Source organism: Phacochoerus africanus, chromosome 2 (assembly GCF_016906955.1).
Source record: "Phacochoerus africanus isolate WHEZ1 chromosome 2, ROS_Pafr_v1, whole genome shotgun sequence".
NCBI classification, from domain to species: Eukaryota; Metazoa; Chordata; class Mammalia; order Artiodactyla; family Suidae; genus Phacochoerus; species Phacochoerus africanus.
The window spans coordinates 244,133,538-244,161,321 of record NC_062545.1 but is presented as its reverse complement, the minus strand read 5'-3'; the positions used below and the strand labels follow the sequence as shown (position 1 = coordinate 244,161,321).

Genomic DNA, 27,784 nt, shown 5'->3' with positions numbered 1-27,784 from the left:
AGAGGGACCCAAGGGACTAATTATTTATAAAATACTGTTTCTAATGCATAGCCAAGGTTGGAAACTGTTATAAACTCATAAATACCATTAACAGTAGAACAAGGTGCTTTAGCCTGCTGGTTTAATTATCCTTTATTTGTTCATTTAGGAATTAGTTAGATGCTTTTATAGTTCCATTATGTGTGCGAGCATTTTTTTTTGTTGTTCTACATTGTCATTTGTGTGATTAGGTGGTAAATTCTGAGAGAGGCATAATATCGGGCACAATGCTATACACAATAATGTACCTACTGCAGTGGGGTTTTGTTTTTTGTTTTTTGGAGAATATGTAAAAACTTCACAGGATTCTCTAAAACCTTGCTACATAACTGTGGTGCCCAGACAAGCAGAACCGGCATAACCTGGGAGGTTGTAGGAAGTGCACATTCTCAGGCCACACTCCAGAATCTGCATATTAAGAAGATTTCCAGATGGATCGTAGGTGAAGCAAAGGCAAGCTTTTCTCAGTTCACATCTCTGTTGAGAACATGCCATTCCCTGCCCTAATCTGTCTCTCGTAAATCAGTTAAGCTTGGGACTTTTTCTAGATGCCACTTCCCTTAAGGATCCATTTGGAAAAAACTAAATGAAGAAGACAAATCCTTACAAAAGGATTTGAAAGAAGACTAGTCTTTACAGGGTTTTTTAAAATAACTAGTTCCCTAGAGATATTTAAAATATGATCAGAGTATAAAATAAACTGATATCCATTTGCGTTTCCAGCAATGCATATGAGTTTCTATGTACTTCACTGAATTTACAGTCCCCAGGACCCCAAATTCCAAAATTACGAAAGGAAGGAAGTTTAGCCAATGCAGTGAACAATTTCTCCCTGTTGACCCATGCCCTCTGGACAACTGTGATGTCAGCCAGCACTCATCCAAGACTACACAGACCACATCATAGTCAAGGAGTTGTAGCAGATTCTGAACGTTATCTAGACCAATTCTTTTGTTTTATAGACAGGAAACACCATGGGCAAAGACTAAATGGAGTTAATCAAGGTCACTTAGCACATGAGGAAGAGCCAAGCTCAGAATTCAAGCCCTGACTCCTAGTCCTACACTCCCTATATAGCCTCGGCCACACACACTCCTCCTTCCCCACCACATGGCCTTGAGATTTCATTCTCAGAAACTGCTGACTTGCCTTGGCACTTAAGTGTCACTTTGCTCTTCCAGCCACTGCTATGCCTAACTCCTAGTGTTTTAAACACTAGGTTACAGGAGAAGTTATATCACAACTCAGTCAAAATATCCATTTATTAATCCATATTCCAAATATATTGGTAATGGATTTTGAAAAAGCTCAATGCTAACTGTGTAATGCAAGCTACGCAGCATTACTATTAGCTGGCACCAGGAACATGGTGAGGGAAGGACCTTTCCTTAGGTGGCTAAAGATTAAAAACAAGGACAACCATGAGCTCAGTAGTACAAAGCTGGGAGGAAACTACAGTGGGAAGACACAAACTGGAGCACACTGGGGGAGGCAGCACCTTTAAAAAACATACACAGTGTGACTATAAAATTGCAAGTCTTGTCTTTTAATAAAACAAGCATGACAGAATGTAGAACTCTAAGCAAACATTTCTCCCTCAAAGTAGTTACATCCTTAGTTCCAACAAAGCTACTCTTCTTTGAGGAAAGGAAGGCCCTTCAAAGGCAGTTTATGAGCCACCTCTTTCCACATATTGGGCTGTTTAAAAACAGAAAATTGACACTCAGAAGATGACATGGGAGTTCCTGCTGTGCCGCAGTGGGATCGGCAGTGTCTCTGCAGCATCAGGACACAGGTTCAATCCCCAGCCCCAGCACAGCGGGTTAAAGGATCCTGTGTTGCCGCAGCTACCACTTAGTGGCTTGGATCTGATCTCTGGCCTGGGAACTCCATATGCCGTGGGGAGGCCAAAAAAGAAGAAAAAAAAAACAAAAAAACAGATGATATTGAGAAAATGAAGTGTGCCGCAGCTCTTGTGGAGGTTTCTGAAAGACCTCTAGCAAGTTCTGAGCAACAGCATCACCCCTGGAGAAACGCATGTCCTCCCAGGATGGCCACTTTCAGTGGGAGGGCATTTGTTTGGATAGAAAAGGTCTGCTGTCTATTAAAAAAAAGCCCACAAAACCAGCCACACTCCTTTAGGGTCACACTTGCATCTGATTAAAAAAATACAACAATAACACTCACACATGGTTCTTGTATGAATTCTAATTAAGAGACATTACATTCAGAATGATAGCACTCATAGTGAAAATTTCAGAAGACGCTAACAGCTTCTTTGCCACTTAAGGGGTACACAGGGTGCAGCTGTTTACCTGAATGTATTCTTAAATAAGTGACTACTACCACTCTAATTTTCCTAGTTGTAGCTCTGTAACAGGTTACTGACCGCAGGTTCATGTTCCAGACTTTGTCAACACAGATTAATTACAAGAGAGCCACCCCCACAGTCTCAGGGTGAATTGGGAAAGGGCCGGTTAAATGAAGAAACAGGCCATTCCTTGGTAAAAGTTTGTAGTTTTCTTTCCCAATACATCTTCTTTTTATTGAGAACTTCCATTTTTATCCTGTGTTCCTCCTCTGCCATCTCACACTCTCGCTCTATCTGCTGGATTTTGGCCACATGCACCTCATTCATTTGTATCAGCTGCAGTTGTAAGATGGACATTTGTTGATGGTGTTCTTCCTCATGCATCTTTTTTAAAGCACCTTCCTGAGAGGTTTTGCTCCTGTAGTTTTTAGTGGCTGTTATTCTGACAGCTGAACACGAGGGTTCAGGTTGAGAGGTCCCCTCACATACTGGAAAATGTATGAACTCTTTCTCATCATCGCACAGTTCTCTATTTGAAACAGCAAATGATTCTGAAAAACAGTAGCAGAAAACATGTTCAAAGATTTTACAGGCAGAGAGTAAATCAATCCTATTTCAAATGACAGGGTACCCCATTACAGGATGATCTGAGATAGTATCTGCTCTGGTCTACATGTCTACAGGTAGCCTTGTCACACCTGACTTTTTTTTTCTTTTTAGGGCTGCACCTGCGGCATATGGAAGTTCCCAGGCTAGGGGTCAGAGCTGCAGCTGCTGGTCTAGGCCAGAACCACAGCAACACCAGATCTGAGCTGCATACGCCACAGCTTGGGGCAACATGTGATCCTCAAACCACTGAGTGAGGCCAGGGATCAAACCTTCAGCCTCAAGGGCACTGTGCTGGGATCTTAACCCACAGAGCCACAAGAGGAACTCCCACACCTGACTTTTTAAAAACCCATAGGTCACAAACAATTTTCCCTTAAGAAGTAATGCTAAAGGGTTTCATCATGTCATTTCTGGCACTGCAAATATGGGAACTGTGGTCAGAGACTGTGCTTATCAAGAACTGGTGACCTGGTTATGTTGATCTAAGTTCTGAAATGAAAGGTGCACAACTCCCAGTGAGCAGAAGACCATAGTACGAGGCCAACAGTAGGTCTTTAGATGAAGTTTTTCTTCAGTCTGATCACCCTTTCTCAGTTTCTCCTTCAGCCACGAACACTTGTGTTCAATCTCCACAAGGGCACCATTGCTCTGGATCCTGGTCACAGGTCTTACCCCTCAGCCTGGGTAACCATCTTATAAAGGTTCATCCTTGAAAGAGGAGCCTACACTCCCTCACTTAACTCCCTCAGACTTCTTTTTAGTCTCCTCATCTGCCTGCTGCCTCTAGCACTGTCATCTGGGGTCAATATTCAGATTCCAAGGACACTTTCCCATGCCCCTCTTATGTAACTTCTCTCTGACTTGACAATCCGTCTTGAAATGTCCTTCCTCTATTAGCTTCTGAACCATTGCTCTCTCCTAAGTTTTCTTCAGCCTCCTCTCTGACTGCTCTTTTCCAAGTCTCCTTTCAGGCTCACACTTCAATGTTCCCCTGGGGCACCTATCTTTAGCTCTGTTTTCAATCTACCCTAAGTAACCCTCATAATCTGGTTCTGACATTCCTTTATCTTTCTTGCCTTATACTCTTCAAAATACCCTGTGTACCTTCCAATCCCACCACAATCTTTAAAGATCATGCTTTTTTTTTTTTTCCATAAATTCTGTCTCACTGCTCCTTCAGCCTGAAATTGGCTCATGATTGGTCCCCACTCTTCACTCAAACACACACTCTTACTCCAGTCCTACCTTTCTGCCTCCTCCTTAACCCCTACTTCATTCAGGGTTGATGCCACTTGCTCTGTGAAACGTCAGCCCTCTCCTTTCTCTATACGTACTCTGCTGTTACAGCACTTACCACATTCTAGTGTTACTTGGGGATCACACCTTATTCATTTCTTTTATCCTTGGGCACCGATTATTTTGCATGGTACATAGTGAATGCCTAGTAAATATTTATTAGCTGAAGCTTTGAACACAAGGGGAAAAGGGCTTCTGGATACAAAAGAATGCCATGTTTGTACTAGTATTTTTATAGGGCAATGATATGAGTATCAGTTGGGGAGTTTCCATAAGGAAACCACTAACTCCACTAACCCGTGGAATCTTCTAACAGTGACTCAAATGCCTTCTTGGGAAGCTTTATATTTCCAATAATGAGAATCATTTCCTTGGAGAAAAATAATATCAATTCATTAACAGAGTTGATTACATTATTATGTCCACTCCATTATTCCATAAGATGGGATGCCGGGAATGTTAATGGCTACAGGGGGAAACCTAACTCGTAATACTCTGTTAATAAAAGCAAAATGGCTACTGTTAAGATTATTTCACTCCAAGGGGTTAGGTAACAACCATAACTAGTCCCTAATTAAGAGGAAAGAAAAGGTGAAAATCTTACTTTTGAAAAAGAAGGTTAAAAGGACTTCTGTGTCATCCAGAGATAATGAAAATGTCTCCCTGGGAATCTGTCCCAACTCCAGCGGCTACAGCCTCAATTAGATGTGCTTCCTTCATGCTCTCACCGCCTCCTGAGCCTGCCTCTGGCAGAGCACTTGCGAAAACTGGCGGTGTGACTACCTTCCCATCAGGTCTCTCAATTCTTTGAAGACAGAGACTGCCTCTAATTCATCCTCCTGGAGAACCCTGCGCACAGCCCCATACACTGCTGCGCAGGTAAGAAATGCGTGCAGGATGAATTGGCTGCAGTGGGTCACATCCCTCTCAACACAGCACAACTCTGTAGAAAGAGCAGTGTTCTGAGTGGAGCCAAGGCACAGGACAAAGGAGTGGGAAAGGCTTAACACTGAGAATAGGGTCCCACAGATGTGATCAAATGCAAAAGAATTACCTCATCCATTTCCTTTCTAGTCTCAGATCTGAAACTGTCTTCCTTGAAGACTGGATACATTAGATGTTTTTTGGGGGTACCTTTAGCCTATTTTCTCTTTGATTTCATTCCAGTGGATAGTTCTGGATACTCCTCTTGAGTCTTTAAATTCCTGCTCTCACAATACTACTCATCTCTCCCATTTTTTTTTTTTTTTTTTTTTGCCATTTCTTGGGCCACTCTGGTGGCATATGGAGGTTCCCAGGCTAGGGGTCTAATCGGTGCTGTAGCTGACAGCCTACACCAGAGCCACAGCAATGCGGCTGCAACCTACACCACAGCTCACGGCAACCTACACCACAGCTCACGGCAACGCCGGATCGTTAACCCACTGAGCAAGGCCAGGGATTGAACCCACCACCTCATAGTTCCTAGTCAGATTCGTTAACCACTGAGCCATGAAGGGAACTCCCAGCACGCCTCTCCCAATTTTTAAATGCTCATTTTTATCTCGATATTTCCTGGCCCTAGGGGCTTTTTTTTTTTTTTTTTTTTGCTTTTTAGGGCCGCACCTGCGGCATACGGAGATTCCCAGTCTAGGGGTTGAATTGGAGCTACAGCTGCTGGCTTACACCACAGCCACTGCAATGCAGGATCCAAGCCATGTCTGCGATCTACACCACAGCTCACGGCAATGTCAGATCCTTAACCCACTGAGCAAGGCCAGGGATTGAACCCGAAACCTCATGGTTCCTAGTCGGATTAGTTTTCCGCTGCACCACGATGGAAACTCCCAGGGGCCTTTTGATGATGATGACGAAGGTGATGATGATGACAGCTGCTACCGTTTTCTAAATATTTAGGCACTAGGTTAGTGCTTTGTAGCATTACCTCATTTAATCCTTACAACAACCCTCTGAGGGAGGTATTATTATAGAAAACCAGACACAATGTCCAAAGTCATTTGACTAGTTGAAAAAACCACAACTCCAATCTGGGTCTGCATGACTCCAAAATCCAAGCTCAACTACTACAACATCCAGCCTCTCACTGTCACTTGCTCAGCTATTCACTTATGTATTTTGAAATGCAGTCTCCAAGGCGTATCTGCTACTAAACTATCTATCATTAAGAACATGGGTGTAGGAGTTCCTGTCATGGCTCAGTGGAAATGAATATGACTAATATCCATGAGGATGCAGGTTCGATCCCTGACCTCACTCAGTGGGTTAAGGATCTGGCGTTGCAATGAGCTGCAGTATAGGTTGCAGACATTGCTGCGATCTGGTGTTGCTGTGGCTGTGGTGTAGGCCAGGGACTACAGCTACGATTTGACCCCTAGACCAGGAATCTCCATATACCATGGGTGCAGCCCTAAAAAGACCAAAAAAAAAAAAAAAGAATATGAGTGTATATTCCAAATTTTGATCTCCAAATTTCTCTCCAGAATTGTGAACATGAAGGCAATATAGTTTATGTCTGGGAGCAGAGAAATGCCTCTACTTTAAAACTAATTTTTTTAGAATAAATGTGTGCTAACATACATTTTAAATTTTTTTAAAAACCAGGCCTCTTAAGACTCTGGCAGAAGCTAGGGCTTAAAACTGGAGAGGCCCGATGGAGTAGTTAATTAACATTCACACAAATATTAGCTCCAATGAATGGAAGCTAGTGTTCAGATGGGAGAATCTCATCTTAATTGGAAAAAGACTACCCTGGGAATGGCAACCTACTGCAAACACACTATATAATCTCTCTCCCAGGTAAAACAAAGATACCCAAAGTAGAAAACAACTCAATCATGTGCAAAATGGATAGGAAGGCCTAAAGGCTTTCCTGGGTGCAGAGAACACAGTCAAGGGGGTATTCTTCCACTTGGTCAATTTGAGTTAAGTTTAATCTCAGCAGGAAAACCTACTAATGCAGTAAAGGGATGGGAAGGAAACTATGCACAGGCTAAACCCCAGCTCTTCTCAAGAGAGCAAAGGAAGCAGGACTGATTGGGAACATGGATAAATAAGATGTGGTGGAAGCATACTCTGGAATATTATGCAGCAACAAAAAGAGACAAATTAGATTTACACACTGCAATGGGCATTGATTTTAAAACATTCTAAGAGAAAAAAGGCAAGATAAAAAAGGCAAAAGAAAAAGGAATGGTATCTATACACAACTTTTAATTTACATAAATTTAAAATATACCCACACGCAACATCAACACATGCTTTCAAGAACATATGAAAGCACCCACAAGCACACTGGAATGATTAGTGTGCAGGAGAAAAGAATGAAAGTGCTGAACAGGGATGAAAAAGGAATGAAGAGGGAGTTTCTGTCATGGTTGAGTGGGAACAAAGCCACCTAGTATCCATGAAGATGCGGGTTCAATCCCTGGCCTGGCTCAGTGGGCTGGGGATCTGGCATTGCCGAGAACTGTGGTGTAGGTTGTGGATACGGCTTGTATCCCACGTGGCTGTGGCTGTGACGCAGGCCAGCAGCTGTAACTCTGATGTGACCCTAGCCTGGGAACTTGCATATGCTGCAAGTGTGGCCCTAAAAAGCAAAAAAAAAAAAAAAAAGGAATGGAAAGAAGAAAGAGGAATGAACATGTAACACACACACAAAAAAGGGCTTTTCCAGATCAATGATGCTAGCATGCCATGACTACAAATATAAAGCAGTCCCATGTACTGGAGTTCCCACCTCCCCGAAATAGATTTGTACTAAACAGTGATAATAATGCAATCTATTAAGACATGTTTGCATTATTTAATACAGCTTTTCATACCTATGCTTGCATTACTAGACTGTAGCTTTACAGTAGAGAAATAATAGCGTATGAATTAAATGTAAGTTCTCTTAAAATATTTGAGTACTACCTGAAAGTTTAGTTTTCTTAAATGTATTTGACACTTGGCGACCTTGCCTTCCTGACCATGCTTAGCAAATTTTGTTGGCTCCCTTAGTTCTGCACACCTGTTCCCCAAGGATAACAGAAGGTAAAGTGTCAAAGCCAAATGATCACATATCATAAATCTACAAGGTATGAATTTTTTAAATATGCTTAAGGGAAAAATACTGGGATTTTGTTTACAAATACACTCCTACATGTTAAATTTTAAGACTACTATATTGGAATACAAGATGTACATTTCAGCAAAGTCACTGACTACAAACATAGGGGACGGTGATCAAGATGACACAGCTGAAGCCATCTCACATGAGAAATAGCTGGAGGGAGGCCTCTAGTGGAATCTGCTAGGCTTCTTCCTGTTTAACAAATTCCAACAAATCTTTGAGCACCTAATTCTGTCACAGGCACTCTGTAAAGTAATAGGACAGTGCTGTCTGAGGGAAATATGAGATATACATGTAGTCAAAATTTTTCTCATAGCCACATGAAAGTAAAAAGAAGTTAATTTTAGTAATATATTTTTAATCCAGTATATCTAAAATACTGTCGTTTCAACATTTAATCAACATAAATGTTGTTAGTAAGAAATTTTACATTCTTTTTTTTTTTTGGTCTTTCTAGGGCCACATTCATGGCATATGGAGGTTCCCAGGCTCAGGGTCAAATCAGAGCTATAGCTGCTGGCCTACACCACAGCCACAGCAATGCAGGATCCGAGCCACGTCTGCAACCTATACCACAGCTCATGGCAATGACGGATCCTTAACCCATTAAGCAAGGCCAGGGATTGAACCCGAGTCCTCATGGATGCTAGTTGGGTTCGTTAACTGCTGAGCCATGACAGGAACTACTACATTCATTTTTTTTTTTTTTGGTACTAAATTTTCAAGATATAATGTGTATATTTATGGCACATTTCAATTCCATCTCCCCACATTTCAAGTGCTTACCAGCCTCATTTGGCTTCTGGCTACTGTCTTGGACAGCACAGTGTTAGAGATATTAACTACACACACACAGTCCATATGTCAAAATACACACAATGGAATGAGAGCCATAACCCTACAGTAAGTTTTCAACCTTTTTCCCAACAAGACCCAGAAGGGATGATTAACAATTCCAGCCTTCTTTTTCTTTTTTAGAAGTTGAAATGCAAAATGAGTGAGGTCACCTCAAAGCTGTTTTAACATATGGAAAGAGTTCCAGGACCTTAACTACTAGAGTTTATAGATTACTTTGGCAACAGTTCCCAACTGACAAAGCAGCATAGTTCTCTACCACTCCCCAGATTTGACCTGGAAATAGGAAGCACATAGCATGTGGTTGTACTTCAATAATCACCAGCGAAAAGGGAAGTCTCATGTGTTGTATATTTACAAACATCCAATTTAAAATAAATCTCTTCTACAAGTGAGTCTCTAGCAAATGCCACTACAGGAAGGACACTGAGAATTCACATTTACTCCCTTCTTGCTAGAAATTTAGAAATTGTGTTTATGGGTAAGTGAATTACATTGTTTCCTCCAAAAAGAAAGCAAAAACATTTGTGGAATGGACTTTCTAGATCCTACCCTAGAATTTGAAAATGGGGAACTAAGACTGCCCCCTTAGAATAAGCCTATGAAATCAACACGCAATAATCTAGATCACAGCTTTTCAAAGTGAACTGAACGCAGTCCATACCAGCATCTTCATGGATAACATCTCCCATGGAATATAAGCCACTTGAAAAGCAGCCCTGCCTATTCACTTCCCTCCCTCCCTCCCCTAGCACCATTCCTTTCACTGCTTCACAAACACTGAATTGCTCCAAGGCCAGCATAATAGAGAGGAACTGGCTGAAGCTATAAACATCTCCAAAGCAAGGACACTGTCAATTAGCAGCGGGCCCTCTCCACCACAGAAGCAGCAATGAGGAGGGGTGAGAGAGAGCTGGCAGTGTTCCCATAAACAATGTCTTCTGGGAGGTGCCCTGGCTGGGAAACTCAAGAATCCAAACTCAGACACAGGGTTCCTATGCTGAGAAACAATGCATGAGTTCCTAGATATTCACCACTGTGGTTGCCCAACTGGCTCCTTAGACTTAACCTTGGCCAAATGATCAGCAAACATTTGATTGTAATTTCGCTTCCCAGCATGATCCGCAGACAGGGGGAAAATATTCTAATCAAAACCGTATTCTCCTCACTTGGTTATTATCTTTTCCACTCTACACAGAGAATATTCTTGGTTTTAGACAATTTCCTTTGACTTTTAATTAACCAGTCCCTCAGAGCTTAATTTACTCTGGGGATAGTAATAAGTGAATTTCTCAGCCTGCAAGCGAAGAATTGGATTTTCCTAGGCAAATGCTTCCTGGTTCCTTGGAGCACTTATGAGCAGCCCTCTGGCCTTCCTAGAAATCTTCCTCTGCTTCAAGGTATTATTTTCTGCAAACTGCAATGCATTTTTTTTTTTTTTTGCCCACCCTATGGCATATGGAGTTCCCCAACAGGGATCAGATCCAAGCCACAGTTGTGACCTATACCACAGCTGCAGCAATGCCAGATCTCAACCCATTGTGCGGGGCCTGGAATTAAACCTGCATCCCAGGGCTCCAGAGATGCTGCTGACCCCATTGTGCCACAGTGGGAACTCCTATATGCACCTTTAAATAAACTGGTTGTTTCTATCTTAAAAGAGGCAGGAATTACTGGCAATTTATCTGTATGTTTTCCCACCCTCCTCTTCCCTGGAGATATTTCAATAGCCCCTTAATTCCAACCTTTTAAAGCCACGGCACACCCTCATTATGGCCTCGATTGTATGAGTTTTACCTTCTCTAAGAATCATATATGACATATTTTTCTCTTTTCAATGGAAGTATATTAAAACTAAGACAAATTTTTCCCAGAATTTCTCAAGTCTCCTGGAGTGCACAGACCAAAACTACAGATCACAATATAATAATGGGTAGAAATGCTGTTTTTCTTTTTTTCTTTCTTTTTTGTCTTTTTAGGGCTGCACCCACGGCATATGGAGGTTCCCAGGCTAGGGGTCTAATTGAAGCTACAGCTGCTGGCCTACTGCAGCCACAGCAACACCAGATCCGAGACTTGTCTTTGACCTACACCACAGCTCACAGCAATGCCAGATCCTTAACCCACTGAGCGAAGCCAGGGATCAAACCCGAAACCTCACGGTTTCTAGTTGGATTAGTTCACGCTGCACCATGACGGGAACTCCAAAATGCTGTTTTCAACCTGGGTGACTGCAGCGCTTTGCACATACAGGCCCTCAACAAATATTTTTTGAAAAAAAGAATACAATATTGAGTAAGTGAATACAAATCCTCAAATTGAAGTTCCTGTTGTGGTGAAGCAGAAATGAACCCGACTAGTATCCATGAGGATGTGGGTTCCATCCCTGGCCTTGCTTAGTGGGTCAAGGATCCCATGTTGTTCTGAGCAGTGGTATAGGTCGCAGAAGTGGCTCAGACCTTGTGTTGCTGTGGCTGTGGTGTTGGCTGGCAACTGTAACTCCGATTTGACCCTTAGCCTGGGAACTTACATATGCTGCGGGTGCAGCCCTAAAAAGCAAAAATACGTACATAAATAAAACCTCAAATTCTCTTTAGTACATTGAGATAGGCTAAGATAAGCAACTAGCGTACTTCCTCAATAGCCATATTAATGTAACCCCTTATTTTTTCTTCTTAAGGAATAACAGAGATAAGTGAGATCTAGGAGAGAGAGCACAGGGAGATGAACAAGAGCTCCCGTTCTTAAGTTCGACTTGAATGTACTATCTAAACCGGAGATTTTGAATTGGGAAAGTCAAGTTTGATATGAAAGTTTCTTTTTTTAATAAGTTCCCTCAAAATGAAGGACTATAAAAAGTGCAGTGTCAAACAGGTACCTAAGGAGAACGAGCAAGCGGGCGTCAGGCACCCATACCTTGGGCAGCGGCATCAGCGTGGTACTCAGGCTCCTCCTCAGGAGGGCTCTGCAGAAAGTACAGCTGCTCGGGCAGCATGTTGGCGATCTTCTCCTTCCCCAGGACGTGGGTGCTCAGAAGCGGGCTGACGCTCCGTTTCACTTTCTCTCTCCTTTCATGGGCCATAATCTTTTTGGTCCGAGCCTTGATGTTCTCCCAGCACTTCTTCAGCTGTTTGAAATCCCGCAGCGACACGCTGGGTTGGGAGTTATATTCGTGGGCGAGCGCCTGCCAGGTACGCTGCTTGAGGGCAATAGTTCGCGCGTCGCTTTTCTTACACTCCAGCACATACTTGTACTTTTCTACTAAAGCAAGCAGGATGCTCTTTTCCAATTCTGAGAAGTATTTGGCAGGTTTTATGATTTCGTTGTTTTGCATTTTCCACTATGTTTCTCCTGGCTGTCAGCTATCCTGGAACAGGAAGTTTGGAACAATCCATTACTAACTCCAATAATTATAAAAAAAAAAAAAAAGTCAGTGAATCACGAAGGTTTAATCCCTGACTCGATTCCCTGGTCTGAAATTTAGTACTTTCTTTTCCATTAATGTTGGATTGTGATATTCTCAAGAAAACATTCGAGTTTAACAGGAATGGGGTTTTACTTTAAAGTGGATCCTTTTCTGTAAATCTTGCCCATTTTGTGATTATCTGGTACAGAGAGCAAAAAAAAGAAAAGTTGAACATCTGTGTGGAACTCTAATGTATTTACTTCTGCTCAATGTTAGGGAACTGATAATTCCCAATTCATAATGTTAGGCAGCTTTTGAATGAAACAGCTCTCTCAAAGTTTTGTCACAGCTGAAGACACGAGAAGCTACTGTGTGATCAAATATGACGGATAATGTAAATACTATCAAGATTTTAGAATCATTAAGAACTCACCCCAAAAGATGTGACATTCCCATCACTATGTCTGTCCTTGAATAGGTCCATGCTCCTAGAAGAACCTCAGTTTCTTCATCTTTAAAATAAGGGCTTGGAGTCTGTCATCCTTAACGTCTAAAGACCACTTTTAAAAGGGTACAGTTCTGGAGTTCCCTTCGTGGCTCAGCAGTTAATGAACCTGACTAGGATCCATGAAGAGTCGGGTTTAATCCCTGGCCTCGCTCAGTGAGTTAAGGATCTGGTGTTGCCGTGAGCTGTGGTGTGGGTCACAGACGCAGCTTGGATCCCACATTGTTATGGCTGCAGCTCCAATTTGACCCCTAGCCTGGGAACCTCCATGTGCCTCTGGTGCAGCCCTAAAAAGCAAAAAAAAAAAAGTGTACAGTTCTATGTAAATAATGAATATGATTTCAGAGGTATAAGAGCCTAAATGCTTGGAGATTGAATCCAATGTCCCTCTTTTTTTTTCCTGGACATTTCATAAAAATGGAATAATTCAATATGAGGTCTTTTGTGACTTGCGTCTTTCACTTAGCATAATGTTTTCAAGGTCTGCCTACATTGTAGCATATATCAATACTTCATTTCTTGTTATTCCATTTTATAGATGTAACACAGTCTACATCCATTTACCAATTAATGGATTTTTAAAATTGAGATAGCCTTGACATATAACATTAGTTTCAATAGACAGCCAACAAGGACCTACTGTATAGCACTGGAAACTATATTCAGTATCTTATAATAACCTATAATGGGAGAGAATGTAAAAAAAGAATATATATATATATTCAGTTTTATATATATATCTGAATCACTTTGTTGATACCTGAAGATAACACAACATTGTAATTTAACTATATTTCAATAAAATTTTTTTAATTTTAAAAAAGAATGGATAATAAAGATTTTATAACAGTAACTATTTTAAAACATTAGTTTTAGATACACAACATAATTATTTTTTATATATATATAGTGATATGATTACCACAGTACATCTAGTTAACATCCATCACCACACAGTTATAATTTTTTCATTTAAGATATATTCTCTCATAAACTTTCAAATATACAATATAATATTATTAACTATAGGATACCTGCAGTATATTGCATCCCCAGGACTTATGTATTTTATAATTGGAAGTTTATACCTTTTGGCCACGTTCACCCATTTTCCCCACCCCCCACCTCTAGCAGCCACCAGTCTGTTTTCTTTATCTGTGAGTTTTTCTTTCCTTCCAGATTCCACATATAAGTGAGATCATATAGTATTTGTCTTTCTCTATCTGATTTATTTCACTGAGCATAATACCCTCAAGGTCTATGAATGTTGTCACAAATGCCAGGATATCTTTCTTTTGGGGGGCTAAATAATATTCCTTTGTGTACATATATACCACATTTTCCTCATCCTTCTTTTCAACTGAGGGAACTAAGGGCCAATAAGGTGAAATGGACCACACAAGATCACAAAGATGGTGACTTTGAGAAGTCAAGAACCTGGGCTGTCCGAATAGTTTGGTAATTGTTTTAAACACAAAAAATAACAGCCATTTTTATTATGTATATTCCATTAAAGTCTTTGTTTACAAATTACAGGAAATGTTATCAATTTTATATTATTTTACAAATTTGAAATGACATTACATTTTCTCCTTATTATCAAAGTCTACTTACCCTTTTATATATATATATTTTTTTTGTCTTTTTGTTGTTGTTGTTGTTATTGTTGTTGTTGTTGTTGCTGCTATTTCTTGGGCCGCTCCCGCGGCATATGGAGGTTCCCAGGCTAGGGGTCCAATCGGAGCTGTAGCCACCGGCCTACGCCAGGGCCACAGCAACGCGGGATCCGAGCCGCGTCTGCAACCTACACCACAGCTCACGGCAATGCCGGATTGTTAACCCACTGAGCAAGGGCAGGGACCGAACTCGCAACCTCATGGTTCCTAGTCGGATTCGTTAACCACTGCGCCACGACGGGAACTCCCCTTTTATATTTTTAATAAAAATTGTATATATTTCAACATACATTAATTTCATTTGATATACACAGTAAAATGCTTACTACAATCAAGCTCAATAATATAACATTTTTCTCATGTAGTTACCTTTTATGTGTGTGATGAGAGCACCTAAAATCTCTTATCATATTTCCAATATTCATACACTATTATTAGCTATAGTCATAACTGCCATACATCAGAGCTCTAGACATTAATCCTACACAACTGCATTTTGTACCCTTTGACAATCATCTCCCCATTTCCCCCACCCCCCCCATCTCGAGTCCTTAGTAAGCACTGTTCTACTCTCCGCTTCTATGAGTTTGAATAATCTGGTATTCTTAAGATCATTTCACAATTATCTCTTGGGCTCTCACCTTGAGTGATTCCAAATTACTCAACCATGACTCCCTAGGTCATCTTGCCATCCTCCTCAGTGCTGAACTAGCATCTTTCACACAATGGATGCTTAATGAGTGTCTTATTTCACTGAACTTATGTGCATTTTACGACCTCACACTTTCCCACATCTTTTAATCACAGTATACTTCCTAAAAAATTAATCTCTCAGATACATTATGGCAAGAATGTCTCCAAGCAACAGAGAATGTGGCAATGAAGGAAGCTTTGCGTGTCCTTTTAGTGGAAAGGGCCAACATGCCCAGTCCTCCTTATGTTCTCCAAGCCTCTGATTTTTCAGAATAACAGGGAAGCATCAAGTTACTACCGATGTAGGCTATTTAAAAGTAACGAACCTGGAGTTCCCATCGTGGCGCAGTGGTTAACAAATCCGACTAGGAACCATGAGGTTGCAGGTTCGATCCCTGGCCTTGCTCAGTGGGCTAAGGATCCAGCGTTGCTGTGAGCTGCGGTATATGTCGCAGATGTGGCTCAGATCCAGCGTTGCTGTGGCTCTGGCGTAGGCCGGTGGCTACAGCTCCAATTAGACCCCTGGGAACCTCCATATGCTGCAGGAGCAGCCCAAGAAATGGCAAAAAGACAAAAAAAATTAAAAAAAAATAAAAGTAACAAACCTGTAGCAAAAAGAATTAGAAAGTAACTTGAAAGGAGTTCCTTGGTCAAAAGTGGGACATTCAAACATCGACAAGAGTGACGGGTACTCAAAGATTCATTAAATTATTCTCCTGATCTTTGTGAACATTTGAAAAGTTCCATAATAGACAGTTAAGGGGAAAAGTCTGTGGCAGTTAAGTTTACAGTACACTGATTTAAAGTCACACTATAACAAGTAAGCTATTCACGTACTATGCCTAGGGAGGGATTACTGTAGTTGTAAATAACTGAAATCTGTTAGACCTGAGCCAGATCCGAGAGCCTTAAAATTGAGGCTAAGGAATGTGGGTTTTACATGAGAGCAACAGAACCTGATCAGGGTCTCCCACTATGTACCATGCCCTCCCAAAAGCTAAAGTTGGGTGTGATCAGTGTCTCTAGATAGAAGGCATCCTGCCTCACATTCACCATGGACACATCAGTATCAGAAATCAAGAGATTTAGACAAGTCACAGATGGTTTGGCCGTCAGCTCTTCGGCAAAGTTAAACAAGGGGAAATTTATCTTTGGAGATATGTCCCTGCACTTCTAAATTCCCAGGCCTATGCTTCAGTCATGTCCCTCTAATGTTCCTAGGATGATCCAACCCAGGCCCCTTCCTCCCCAAAGGCCCACAATTAATTTTCTGCTTTCATCAATACTCCTATTTCTTAGAAACCAGTGTTCCCAAATTGAAATTTATTAACACACATTCTCTTCTGTATTATCTTTATCTGCCAAGACGTCTATGTCCAACTTTATGTCCTATGATTTTTATTATGAACTTAACAGGTATACTAAATGATTTTAAACTACACAGTCTCTAGAGCAGATTCTGATCTAATGCCTTCCAACTCTTCTGTCCCCACCCCGGAGAGGTCTACCTTCCCCCATACCCCACTCTTTTTAAGAATCCCTGCTATAGGGAATTCCCTAGTGGTATAGCAGGGTAAGGATCTGGCATTGTCACTGCAGCGGCTTGGGTGGCTGCTGTGGCACAGGTTCAACCCCTGGCCCTGGATTCCACATGCCACAGGCAGGGCCAGAAAAAAAAAAAAAAAAAAGGAATCACTGCTATAAGGATTGAGAATCTGATTCACAAATGAAAAAGGGATTGTTCCCTGTTTCATTCCTCCCCCCACCCCACTCTCCATGGCATGTGGAAGTCCCCTGGCCAGAGATCGAACATGTGCCACTGCTGCGGCAATGCTGGATCCTTAACTCACTTACCACACAAGAACTTCCCCTCTTTTGTTCTATTATAGGTAATGCTATTTTATACATTATACATTTTTTCTTTTTGTTTTTTGTCTTTTTGCTATTTCTTGGGCCGCTCCCATGGCATATGGAGGTTCCCAGGCTAGGGGTCGAATCGGAGTTGTAGCCGCCAGCCTATGCCAGAACCATAGCAATGTGGGATCCGAGCCGAGTCTGCAACCCACACCACAGCTCACAGCAACACTGGATCCTTAACCCACTGAGCAAGGTCAGGGATTGAACCTGCAACCCCATGGTTCCTAGTCGAATTCGATAACCACTGAGCCATGACGGGAACTCCTACATTTTTTCTAAGTAAAATTTTTTTCTATCTTTGATTATTTCTTCAAGATAACTTCCTAGAAGAGGAATGGTTGCCACAAAAGATAAAAACACTTAAGACTTCGTTTCATTACTATCTGTCCTCCAGAAATGGTATACCAATTGACATTACCATTTCCTTGACTTCTGCTGTTAACATTTTTTAAATCTATGCCAACTGTGGAGGTGAAAAATGTCCCTTCATTGTTTAGTGATACATGAATTGCAGCTCTCAGGCAAATAAGCCACACTCTGACTGAACAAAGTCCCTGTGATACTTAGTGGAACTGAACTCACATGGAATTAGTTCCCGGCAATAATTCTTCCTCATAATGTATGCAGTACCACTAGCTGCCACCAGGTGGTGGTGGGCTAGTGAGGCATCTAAATTTATAAAAGACTTTAACCTAAGTGTGGCCAGTTGAATCTCTAATAACAGCAATAATAACAGTAGCAGATAACTTTTATTGAGCCTTTACTGTGGGTTTGACACTATACTAACTGCTTGATACTCACTATAGCATTTAATCCTCCCCAAAATAGTCCCTGAGAGCATCATTTGTTACACCGGTTAAAAAAATAACTTTATGAACAGTACCAGAAGAAATTATACAACCACTCTCAAACGCAAATACTTAGAATTACCAACACCTGGGGACCATTAATAGCCCATTAACAAAACTGTTATTTAATCACTAGCTAAGTAAATCCAGAGTTACCAATTTATTTTGCTTAATTTTGTAGAACAGCAGGCCTCCCTCAGCCATGTGGTTGCATCCTGCGGGCTATAAAGGGATTCTGGGATAAGATAGTGTACCCCAAAGGTCCCCAATGGCTCCCAACAGTCTCATGAGGCAGGCTGTTTATCCCCAGTAACCAATTATTATTCCTATTTCCCAGATCAGAAAAGTGAGGCTGTTAACTTGCCTGTGGTCACACAAATAGTAAGTAGCAGAACCAGGATTCAAACCCAAGTCTGACTCCATGCCGGCGCTGTTCCAGGCTCTGCTTAGCCTTCTTCTTGCAGACCTAGTGACAGGCTCTAGGGCCCAAATTACATGCTCAAATTACATGTCAATTAGCAATCTGTCAGCAGGGACAAGTCCTAGGGTAGAGCAACCAGGGGGAGCTGTGCAAGCTTCTGTCCACATCTGTTGATTCTTCCCTCCCCATACCCATCACCTCCCCACTTCTATGTCTCAAGCCAAGGGTCTACCACTCCTCGCCCCCACTCAGGTGCACCTCTCTCACTCTAACCAGGATTCTGAAGTAAATTCCACTGTTTATCTGCTAAGAATGTACATTTGAAAAGTAACTGTAGCAATAATATGAAGCTTTAAAATGGTCCATGCCTCAGGGGAACAGAACGCTGACATTCTGCTTGAGCACCTGACAGTCCTAAGTAAACAAACATTTCCCAAAGAAAGAGATCTCCAGGCGAAGCTTATTAATAGAAACTTCCAGGCTATAAAGCACATTCTAGCTTAAAATGGCTGAGCAATGTCCATAATTGGCTATAGATGACAACATAACAAGCCTTTTCCCACTGTATCAGCTTTTATTAGCAACTGCCCTACCCTGCCCCCCAATTCTGCTCAGTACTAATGATCTTTTTTTGTCTGCTGTTCTGCTAGACAGAGGGGCTACCCTTTCTTATGCATGGTTGTAGCACAACAAGCAGCCCAGAGTGTAGTAAAAGAGCCCTCACATAGTGAGCCCTCAGCAAAATTTAATGAATGAACGTATTATGATATAAATATAAAACTGCCCACCATGCAAGGAATGAGTAACATACATGATAAAACAATCAGGACGCCAAAAACTACATTAAAGTAAAAATGTTCATCTGAAACAGCAAAAATGAAATGCAATGGAAGTTTGTCTCAGGCTAGGTAAAGACCCATAGACAAGACTATGTAAAATAGCAGGTATTCTAATGACTGTGAAAGAACAAAGAGGAAACAATAAGCACAATTCCCTGAATTGTAACACTGACTAAACCATGAGAAGATTATAATGAGTACATTTAATATTCACCTTAAAAATCCATCTGTTATGGACTGAATGTTTGTATACCCCCCAAATTCATTTATTGCAATGTTAACATTGACTACATTAAATACCATTGACTGTATTTGGAGGTTGAGCCTTTAAGGAAATAATTAAGATTAAATGAGGTCATAAGGTTGGGCCTTGGTTCAAGAGGATTACTGCCCTCATAAGAAAAGACAGAGAGCTTGCCACCAACCCCATGGCTCACAAAGAGGGCATGTGGGCACACAGAGGGATGGCCACCACCTATAAGCCAAGAGAAGGGGCCTCAGAGTGAAACTTACCTTGCTGGGCACCTTGGTCTTAGATTTCCTAGCTTCCATAACTGTGAGAAATAAATTTCTGTTGATTAAGCTTCTCAGTCTATAGTATTTTATCACGGCAGGCCTGGCTAATATACCATTCAATGATGTTTTAAGTCTATCGAGGATCAAATTAAGTTCTAAAATTTGAGCAAAAACGAGAGAAAACTGGTTAGATCTTAATTCTACTGCCCTTTGTAGAAAAAGGAGTTCTATGAAATCAATACATAGGGGGTTCCCTCATGGCTCAGCAGATTAAGGATCCTGCATATCGCTGCTGTGGCTCTGGTTATAGCTGTGGCGCAGCTTCAAATCCCTGGCCTCGGAACTTCTGCATGCTGTAGGTATGGCAAAGAAAGAAAGAAAGGAAAGAAGGAAGAAGGACTCAGGATGGGAACCATGACTAAGAATTTGTGACACAGAGACCTCAGACAGATGTTAGGATCATAATGCACTACTGCTCTTAAAGTGAGTGAGGAGTCCCCTGGTGGCCTAGTGCCTAAGGGTCTGGCGTTGTCACTGTTGTGGCTGAATCACTGTTCTGGCATGGGTTTGATCCCTGGCCTGGGAACTTCTGCATGCCAGGGTCATGGCCAAATAAATAAATAAAATAAAGTGAAGTGAAATAACCAAGACACTGCATGCAGAAAACCTGGGTTCGAATCCTGATTTTAGCACTCACCTAGCTGTGTGACTTTGAGCAAGTCAATTAACCTCTAATCCTTCATCTGTAGAATGGGGTTAATACCCCATCCAGCCTTATCTCTACACAACTGACCTGCAAATGGGAGGAAAGAAGCAGCACAGACTAGAGCTTCAGTAAATTTTAGTTCTCTCCACCCCTTTCGCCCATACTGAACTGTTTCCAAAAGTAGAACAGTGGCCTAAATACAATATATAGTCAAGTGTTTATGGGCTCTTTTATTTGCTAGACACACAATTCAATAAATACGTAATGAATCTCATCAAAGGCTCAGAACTACCCTAGAATATGTGGGAGATAGAAAGACAAAGCTGAACCACGTAGTCTGGAAGGAGCACCGGCATGCAGAACCAAAAGGAGAGGCACACTGAAACAGATGCCATCATAAAGGCCAAAGCACCCTGGGCCTTCAGAGGAGGGAGGCGGTGAATGTGTACTCTTCATGAACAAGAGGATGGAGCGAGATCTTTAAGCATATACAGGGTATGAACAGAGATAGCTGAAGGACATCCCTCAGATAGATGGTTGATAAGCAAGGGCCTGGACTCTGCGTGGTGGCTATGTTCATGGAAAGGAGGGGGTGCACACCAGGGACTGTTTCAAAGTGAGAAATGGGCCAGACATGCACGTGTCCACATTAGGGTGGGGGATCAAGAGAAAGCAGAGGGAAAGAGGATACGCAGAGCACTTACATATGCAAACACTGGAGAGAGGGGTATTCCTTAAGATCGAGGGGCTCACAGTCCAGTGAAGACAGAACACAACAGTGTACTGTGGATGCTCTGGTGACAAGACAGTGTGACAGAGATGTGCCCAGGATTGGGCAGGATCTAGAATAGGGACTGTAATTCTCATCAGAATAGACTGGAATTAGAATCAGCATTAGAAAAAAGGAGGGCCACTTGGGAAAGAGAGAAGCAGCAGCATACAGAATTGGTGGGTGAGCTGCTGGGAATGTGGCGCCCACTCCCTGAAGGGAGGCCTGGCCACAGGTTATGGGTGCTGAGTTTGCTCTTAAGAGATGAGAGGCTATTTCCTACCCTTGTCCATTGACTCCGTTTCCTGACTCAGAAACAACCTAGAGCCTAACATGTTAAAACTAAAAAGGGACTAATCCTCTCACTTTAGAGACGAGAAAACTGAGGCCCAGAGCAAAGTGTGGGGGTTCCTGGGGGAGCTAAACGTGAAGCTTCATTATTAGTTTTCAACCCCTCCCTCCACATCTCCTCCCTCCACTATCTCACCAGCAAGATGCCCCTTTGCTAGGTATCCTCAAGCCTTTCCCCACTACCCCAAATGAAAACTCACTTTTGTGACATCAGGCAAGTCCCCTTTCCTCCCTGACTGTTGATTCCTCATCTCTAAATGATAAAGCTTAAACAGGTGTTCCCTAAAGCCCCATCCAGTGTTGACGACGGTCCGCTGCTGCCACAATGGCTTTCCTGCAACCTGATTTCCACAGTTTTCTGCCAAATATGCATATATGGTATTTTCTGATTATTTATGAGGTTAGTGGATCTACTAGCCAATGAAAAAGAGTATTACCACAGTATAAAGTGATCTCAGCACTTTAGAGGAGTTAAGGTCCATACGAAGGTTTAACTCTATTATAGGTTAAAGAGTTCCAAGTGAAATGTCTAAAGCAGGTGCTCTGATCTCTTGTTCACTACTGTAGCCCCAGCTCCTTGAAGAGCCTCGGGTACACAGTAGGCACTCAAATATTTGTGGTATATATGTTGACACTAATCTGCTTGCCATCTGCATTTTTTATTAATTCTTTATAGACATTCTACTACCTTAAATTTCTCCTTTTATAAAGGATTTATCTTAATAAAAGTCATTTCCTGACTTCTTGTAAATACTGTTGTATTGTATGCCAAATTTTTAAGCCCCTCGCTACAACGAAAATGCTGTCATGATTTCATTTCAGGCAGCGGTAAAACTAATCAGACATGACTGTTCCAAGTACCTGCTGTCACATGTTCAGACATCTTACTCAGGTCGGCCACTCACCTGTGCCCTCTCCATCTCAGTTTTCCCCTTTGAGGGCTTTTCAGTCTAAACCTAGCACTACACTTGTTTCCTCCAAGGCTCTCCCTCCTCTTCCTCTCCAGCACCCACTCCAGGCGGCCCTGGAACGTGGAGGGGTTTATTTTTACCATCTGTGTCTGAGTGCGACGGTGCCTTGTGTTTAAGGCAAGAGCTCCCGACTCCCATCCTCCTACCCTCACAGTGCCCTCTGTAAACCAGAAGAAAGTTCTTAAAAGTCCCCACCCCTTCCTTCCCCTCCTGACAGCTCCATCCTAAGCCTTCTCCCCACCCCCTCCCAGTCTCCCTGAGATTCCCTCGTATCACTATTACAGTACCCTCCACAGGAAGTGCTTCTACAATGCAGAAAGTCCCTGTAGGCAGGTGCTCTCACTCCAGCCTGCTTCTCATCTGTGAGGACTCTCTCCTCCCACGACTTCAGCAACAGCAGCTCTCCAATCTCTGGGCCAAGGGTCCCAAGTATTTACCTTTCCCTGCAGCCCTCAGAATTACTCTGTACTGCAATCTATCCATACTCTCAAGGGTCCCCCTTATCTAAGTGTGAGCTCCTGAGGCTTGGAATCATATGTTATGTGTATCTCTGGCACACAGTTGATTCTTGGTGTTTGTGCAAAAGAAAGTGGGGGTGTCAAGGAGAACATCTCTCCAGCCCCATCCTCTCTAGCACCACACACATTTCCAACTCTCTGCCCACCACCTCTATCTAGCTGTCCATTATGGGGACCTCAGGAATCTCCAAAAACAAACAAATTATTGCACCACCCGCAAACCTCCTGATTTCTGATGACTTCAGCCACATTAACTTGGCTCAAAGCAGAAACTTCAGTGTGCTCTTCCACCACATGGAACCAAGCCCTACTCTACATTTTACCTCAACATCTCTTCTCTCTCTGCCATCCTCCCTGCCTATGTCCATCCCCCAAAATGATCACCCAAACTTGCGGCTCCTCCATACAGCTCCCAGAGGGGTCTTCCTAAAACACTGTGACGATGCCATAGTCCTACCTGTAAACCTCTGACATCTCTCCCACTGCCTAAGTGATAAATCCAAACTGCTCACATGGCATTTGAGGCCTTTCCAGGTCTGTCCCAGATTACAGTGAGCCCCCATACCCCACCCAAACCTCCCTTTCCTCCCATGTGCATTTCAACTCAGTCAGACCAAACTCACCTTCATGCCCTTGAACCTGCTGTGTTCTCATGCCTCTGGACATGGGGCTTCCTCTAGCTGGAATCCTTTACCCCAAGGTCCACCAAGGGCACATCATCCCTCAAGGTCCAACTGTCATGAAAATTTTCCAAAGCCTTCTTCAACTAACACCCAGGTTGTTATGCTTATTTTATTTATAACAGCTTCCTTCTAAAATGAGTTTTGAGGCAGTTTACAAAACTATGCACATACTGCAACTAGATTTTTTTTTTTAAGAGAGAGAATATCAGAGCAATGACAAGACAAAGATATAAAAGAAGGTAGGAGGTCATGTAGCATTCAAAACCTCTATGATAGGAATTCTCTTGTGGCCCAGTAGGTTAAGGATCCAGTGTTGTCACTGCAGTGGCTTGGGTTGCTGCTGTGGCACAGATTCAATCCCTGGCCTGAGAATTTCCACATTGTGCAGGCATGGCCAAAAACACACAAAAAACCTGTCTATGATCATGTCTCCCCTTGTTAAATCTCATTAAAGAGATAGACTGGCCCTCAGTATTCTATCCAGAATGAACAAGTTAATATTCTGTGAGCTCACTGCCAGGCGTACATGACTGTACTGTAGCACTTCCTATATTTTCTGTAATTTGCTCATTGTGTCCATCTCCCTTACTAGGCTGGGAAATTCCTAAGGGAAATACATAATTTCTGACTCATCTCTACATCCCTGGCATGAAGCATATGACTCAGCGTAAGATTGGTATTCAGCAGGCAAGTGTTAAGCAAATGTCACCACAGACAGAGAAAAAAGTCCAAGAGCTTATTGAGCTCCCCACTCCGCATGCGAAGAAACATTGTTTAATCCTCACGAAAATCACACAGCTGAGAAATGACAGAGCTAGGACTCGAACCCCTCACTTGTGTTGCTCCAGAGCTACTGCTCTTTCCACTAAACATACTGCTTCCTACCTTTATCACTACATGACCACACACACTCTCCTTCCAGGACTGGGTTGGTTTTTTTTGCGGGGGGGGTTCCGCCTTTTTTTTAGGGCGGCACCTGAGGCATACAGAGGTTCCCAGGCTAGTGGTCAAAGTGGAGCTGCAGCTGCCAGGCTTACACCACAGCCACAGCAACGCAGGGATCCGAGCTGCGTCTGCAACCTACACCATGGCAATGCCAGATCTTTAACCCACTGAGCAAAGCCAGGGATCAAACCTGCGTCCTCAAGGATGCTAGTCAGATTTGTTAAACACTGAGCCACGACGGGAACTCCATGACTGGTTTTAAAACAACCTTTCTCCAAGAAACCTTTCCTGCTCACTCGAGAAAAGTCTGGCTGAGTCCAGCCCCAACTTTCCACAACACTCCAGTATGACATGTTCACACACTGGGAGAGGAGAGAGTGCCTTCTGGGTAGCTGAGCACTGACTGGTCTGTGTGAGCATTCTGCGGATGGTATTATGGAGTCCTCAGCTCTCCTTCTACCCTCTGTTCCCTTGGTGCAGTCCCTGGGCCTTCCTGCCTTTCCCTTCCTTCTTCAGGGTCCAAAGCCTTCCAGTTTTCCCCATTCCAAATTGAACCCCCAGATAATCTCCTCAGGCCCACTCTTCTCTAGCCAAGTGAATTGTATTCAAAACACACTCCTTCTGGAGTTTCCCGTTGGGGTTTAGCAGGTTACGAATCCAACTAGTAACCATGAGGATGTGGGTTCCATCCCTGGCCTCGCTCAATGGGTTAAGGATCCGGTGTTGCTGTGCACTGTGGTGTAAGGTGCAGACACAGCTCAGATCTGGCATTGCTGTGGTTGTGGCGTAGGCCGGCTGCTGCAGCTCTGATTCGAACCCTAGCCTGGGAACTTGTAAATGCCACAGGTGCGGCCCTTAAAAAAGCAAAAACAAAACCCTACTCCTTCATTACATCATTAGGTCTTTGTATTTTAAGCATCTTACCAACCTTTAGGGTGGGTGAGTGTTCCAATATCCTCAAGCATATTAAAAGAATTTCAAGAATCATGAGAAGAAAAACCATGACATTTTGGGAGGCCTCATCACTGAACTCTCCATCCATATGAATATTACGGGAGTGGCTTGGGAGTAAGAAGAGACAAGTCACTGATCTCACCCCAGGATCCCTTCCTCCCCTTCCTTCAGACAGGATGCTTGGTCTCTAAAGACAGGACGGAATCCTGGTCCAGAAAGCTGTTGGGGTGGTGGATCCTGGTCCCTTCCTCCAGATCCTCTTCCAGAGCTTTAGAATCCTCCCTTCTCCTCCCAGTCCACCCCTTGTCTCTCTCTGGCCCCAAACTCCTATAGCATCCTCAGTCCTGACTCAGGAACTATGTCACAACTGACTTACCTGACATGCATGCTGAAATGAAGACCCCTAGCCCTGATATTATCCTATCTCCTGGATTTGAAAGTGTGACAAACACATCCCTGCATCCTATAATCACTCTCCTGATACTGCAGAAACATTTATAATCTAAAATGTTATGATGCCTAAGAAATACCCAATCTCCTGAATCAAAACAGGGAGACCAAATTCTTCTCCATTTCCTATTCCTAAATAAAGATTACTTGTGCAATTTACAGTAGCTACATCCACAGCGCTAGTGCGATGACTTAATTAGGTAACTCATGCCAACTGTTTGGTACTTAAGGCCTGGTACATAGAAAGTACTCAAAATTTAGCTATGATCATTTATGTACATTAAATGATCATAGGTACGCCTCTCACAATAGCGACTGGGAGTGCAGGCATTACCCCGAGCACTCCACCGCCACTGGCCCCCAATCTCACCCCCATTTACAGAAGCAGCACCCAGGGCTGGGAGTAAAGGCGCTTTCCCAAGGTCAGGCAGTCATCGATGGGATGCTCTGCTTTCGGCCTCCGAGTAAGGGATCCCTCCCCATTACACCCCTGAAAGGGGCACAAGAGGTCTTAAAGGAGACAAGTATGGAAAAGCGCCGAGCACAGTGCCCAGCATACAGTGGGGACCCCGGGATGGATAGACCTGGGGACTGTGGGTCATCTGGATTCCTCCCAAACGGCTCCTCAGTCCCCGGAGGTCTAGAGTCCTCCAACCCCAGTGCGCCGCCTCATCTCCCGGAGATCTGCGCCCTGGGGCTTTGTACGCTGCAGGCCGGCTCCACTCACCGAGTCCCATCAGGACGCGCGGAGTCTGCCACCGGGCCTGCGGGGCAGGGGTCGTGGCGCCTGGGCCGGAAGCCCGCCCAGGCTGCCCCGCGGCCCCGGCACGCCTGGCCCGCGCCTCCGCCGACCCCAGGCCCGCGCCCCCGCCCCGAGGCAGCCAGCCCGGCCGGGGAGCCTCCTACCTGCAGCGGCGGCGCGGCGGCCGCGGCGATCGGGGGAGGGGCCGGCGAGATGCGAGCGCGGGCGGCCTCGGCTCCTCTGGCAGGCTGGGCCGCCGGGAGGGCCGCGGGCTCCGGAGCGCCGGGCAGCGGTGGCGCGCCCCCGGCCGGCCAGGTCCCGCCACGCGCGCAGCGGCCACAAAGCCCGGGAGCCGCCGCCCCCTCGCGGGCTGCCGGCCGCCTGCGGGTCCGCCGGCGCCGAGGAGGGCGGGAGCGCGGCCCCGCGCAGTCCCCACCTCCCCAAGCCTGGGCCGCCGGCTCCCCTGCGGCTCTGGGCGGGGCGCAAAAGGGACCCCAGCCTACTCACCCCTATCCCTCTAGGCTGACTTTCTTGTGCTAATTGAATTCCCTCTTCCCACCTTAGTGGACAAGCTCCTGAAGGGCCTTAAAGACTGTTTCATTTCCATGAAGAACAACAAAAGAATGCATTTGTCGCAAGGGATTTGGCGGCCA

The 27,784-nt window shown here is 43.6% G+C and overlaps 1 protein-coding gene across 2 annotated transcripts; it reads right to left on the bottom strand.

The window, feature by feature from the left end:
* Nucleotides 1-2,227: 2,227 nt before the first annotated feature.
* Nucleotides 2,228-27,537, bottom strand: MSANTD3 (Myb/SANT DNA binding domain containing 3). 2 transcript variants are annotated; one of them, XM_047768049.1, is made up of 3 exons: nucleotides 27,296-27,537; nucleotides 12,138-12,588; nucleotides 2,228-2,901 (listed from the first exon to the last, which is right to left on the bottom strand). In XM_047768049.1, exons 2-3 carry the CDS (start codon nucleotides 12,553-12,555, stop codon nucleotides 2,492-2,494), a joined length of 828 nt encoding a protein of 275 aa, XP_047624005.1. In that variant the 5' UTR covers nucleotides 12,556-12,588; nucleotides 27,296-27,537; the 3' UTR covers nucleotides 2,228-2,491. The 2 variants fall into 2 exon arrangements, with proteins under 2 accessions (XP_047624005.1, XP_047624004.1); XM_047768048.1 differs by lacking the exon at nucleotides 27,296-27,537 and adding an exon at nucleotides 27,117-27,248.
* Between the last annotated feature and the right edge of the window lie 247 nt (nucleotides 27,538-27,784).

Excerpts from the sequence above, each read along its gene's own strand:
- MSANTD3 (XM_047768049.1), bottom strand. The coding sequence starts at position 12,555 with ATGCAAAACAACGAAATCATAAAACCTGCCAAATACTTCTCAGAATTG. Across the intron at positions 2,902-12,137 it reads CGCTGATGCCGCTGCCCAAG|AATCATTTGCTGTTTCAAAT; the intron begins GTATGGGTGCCT and ends ACTGTTTTTCAG.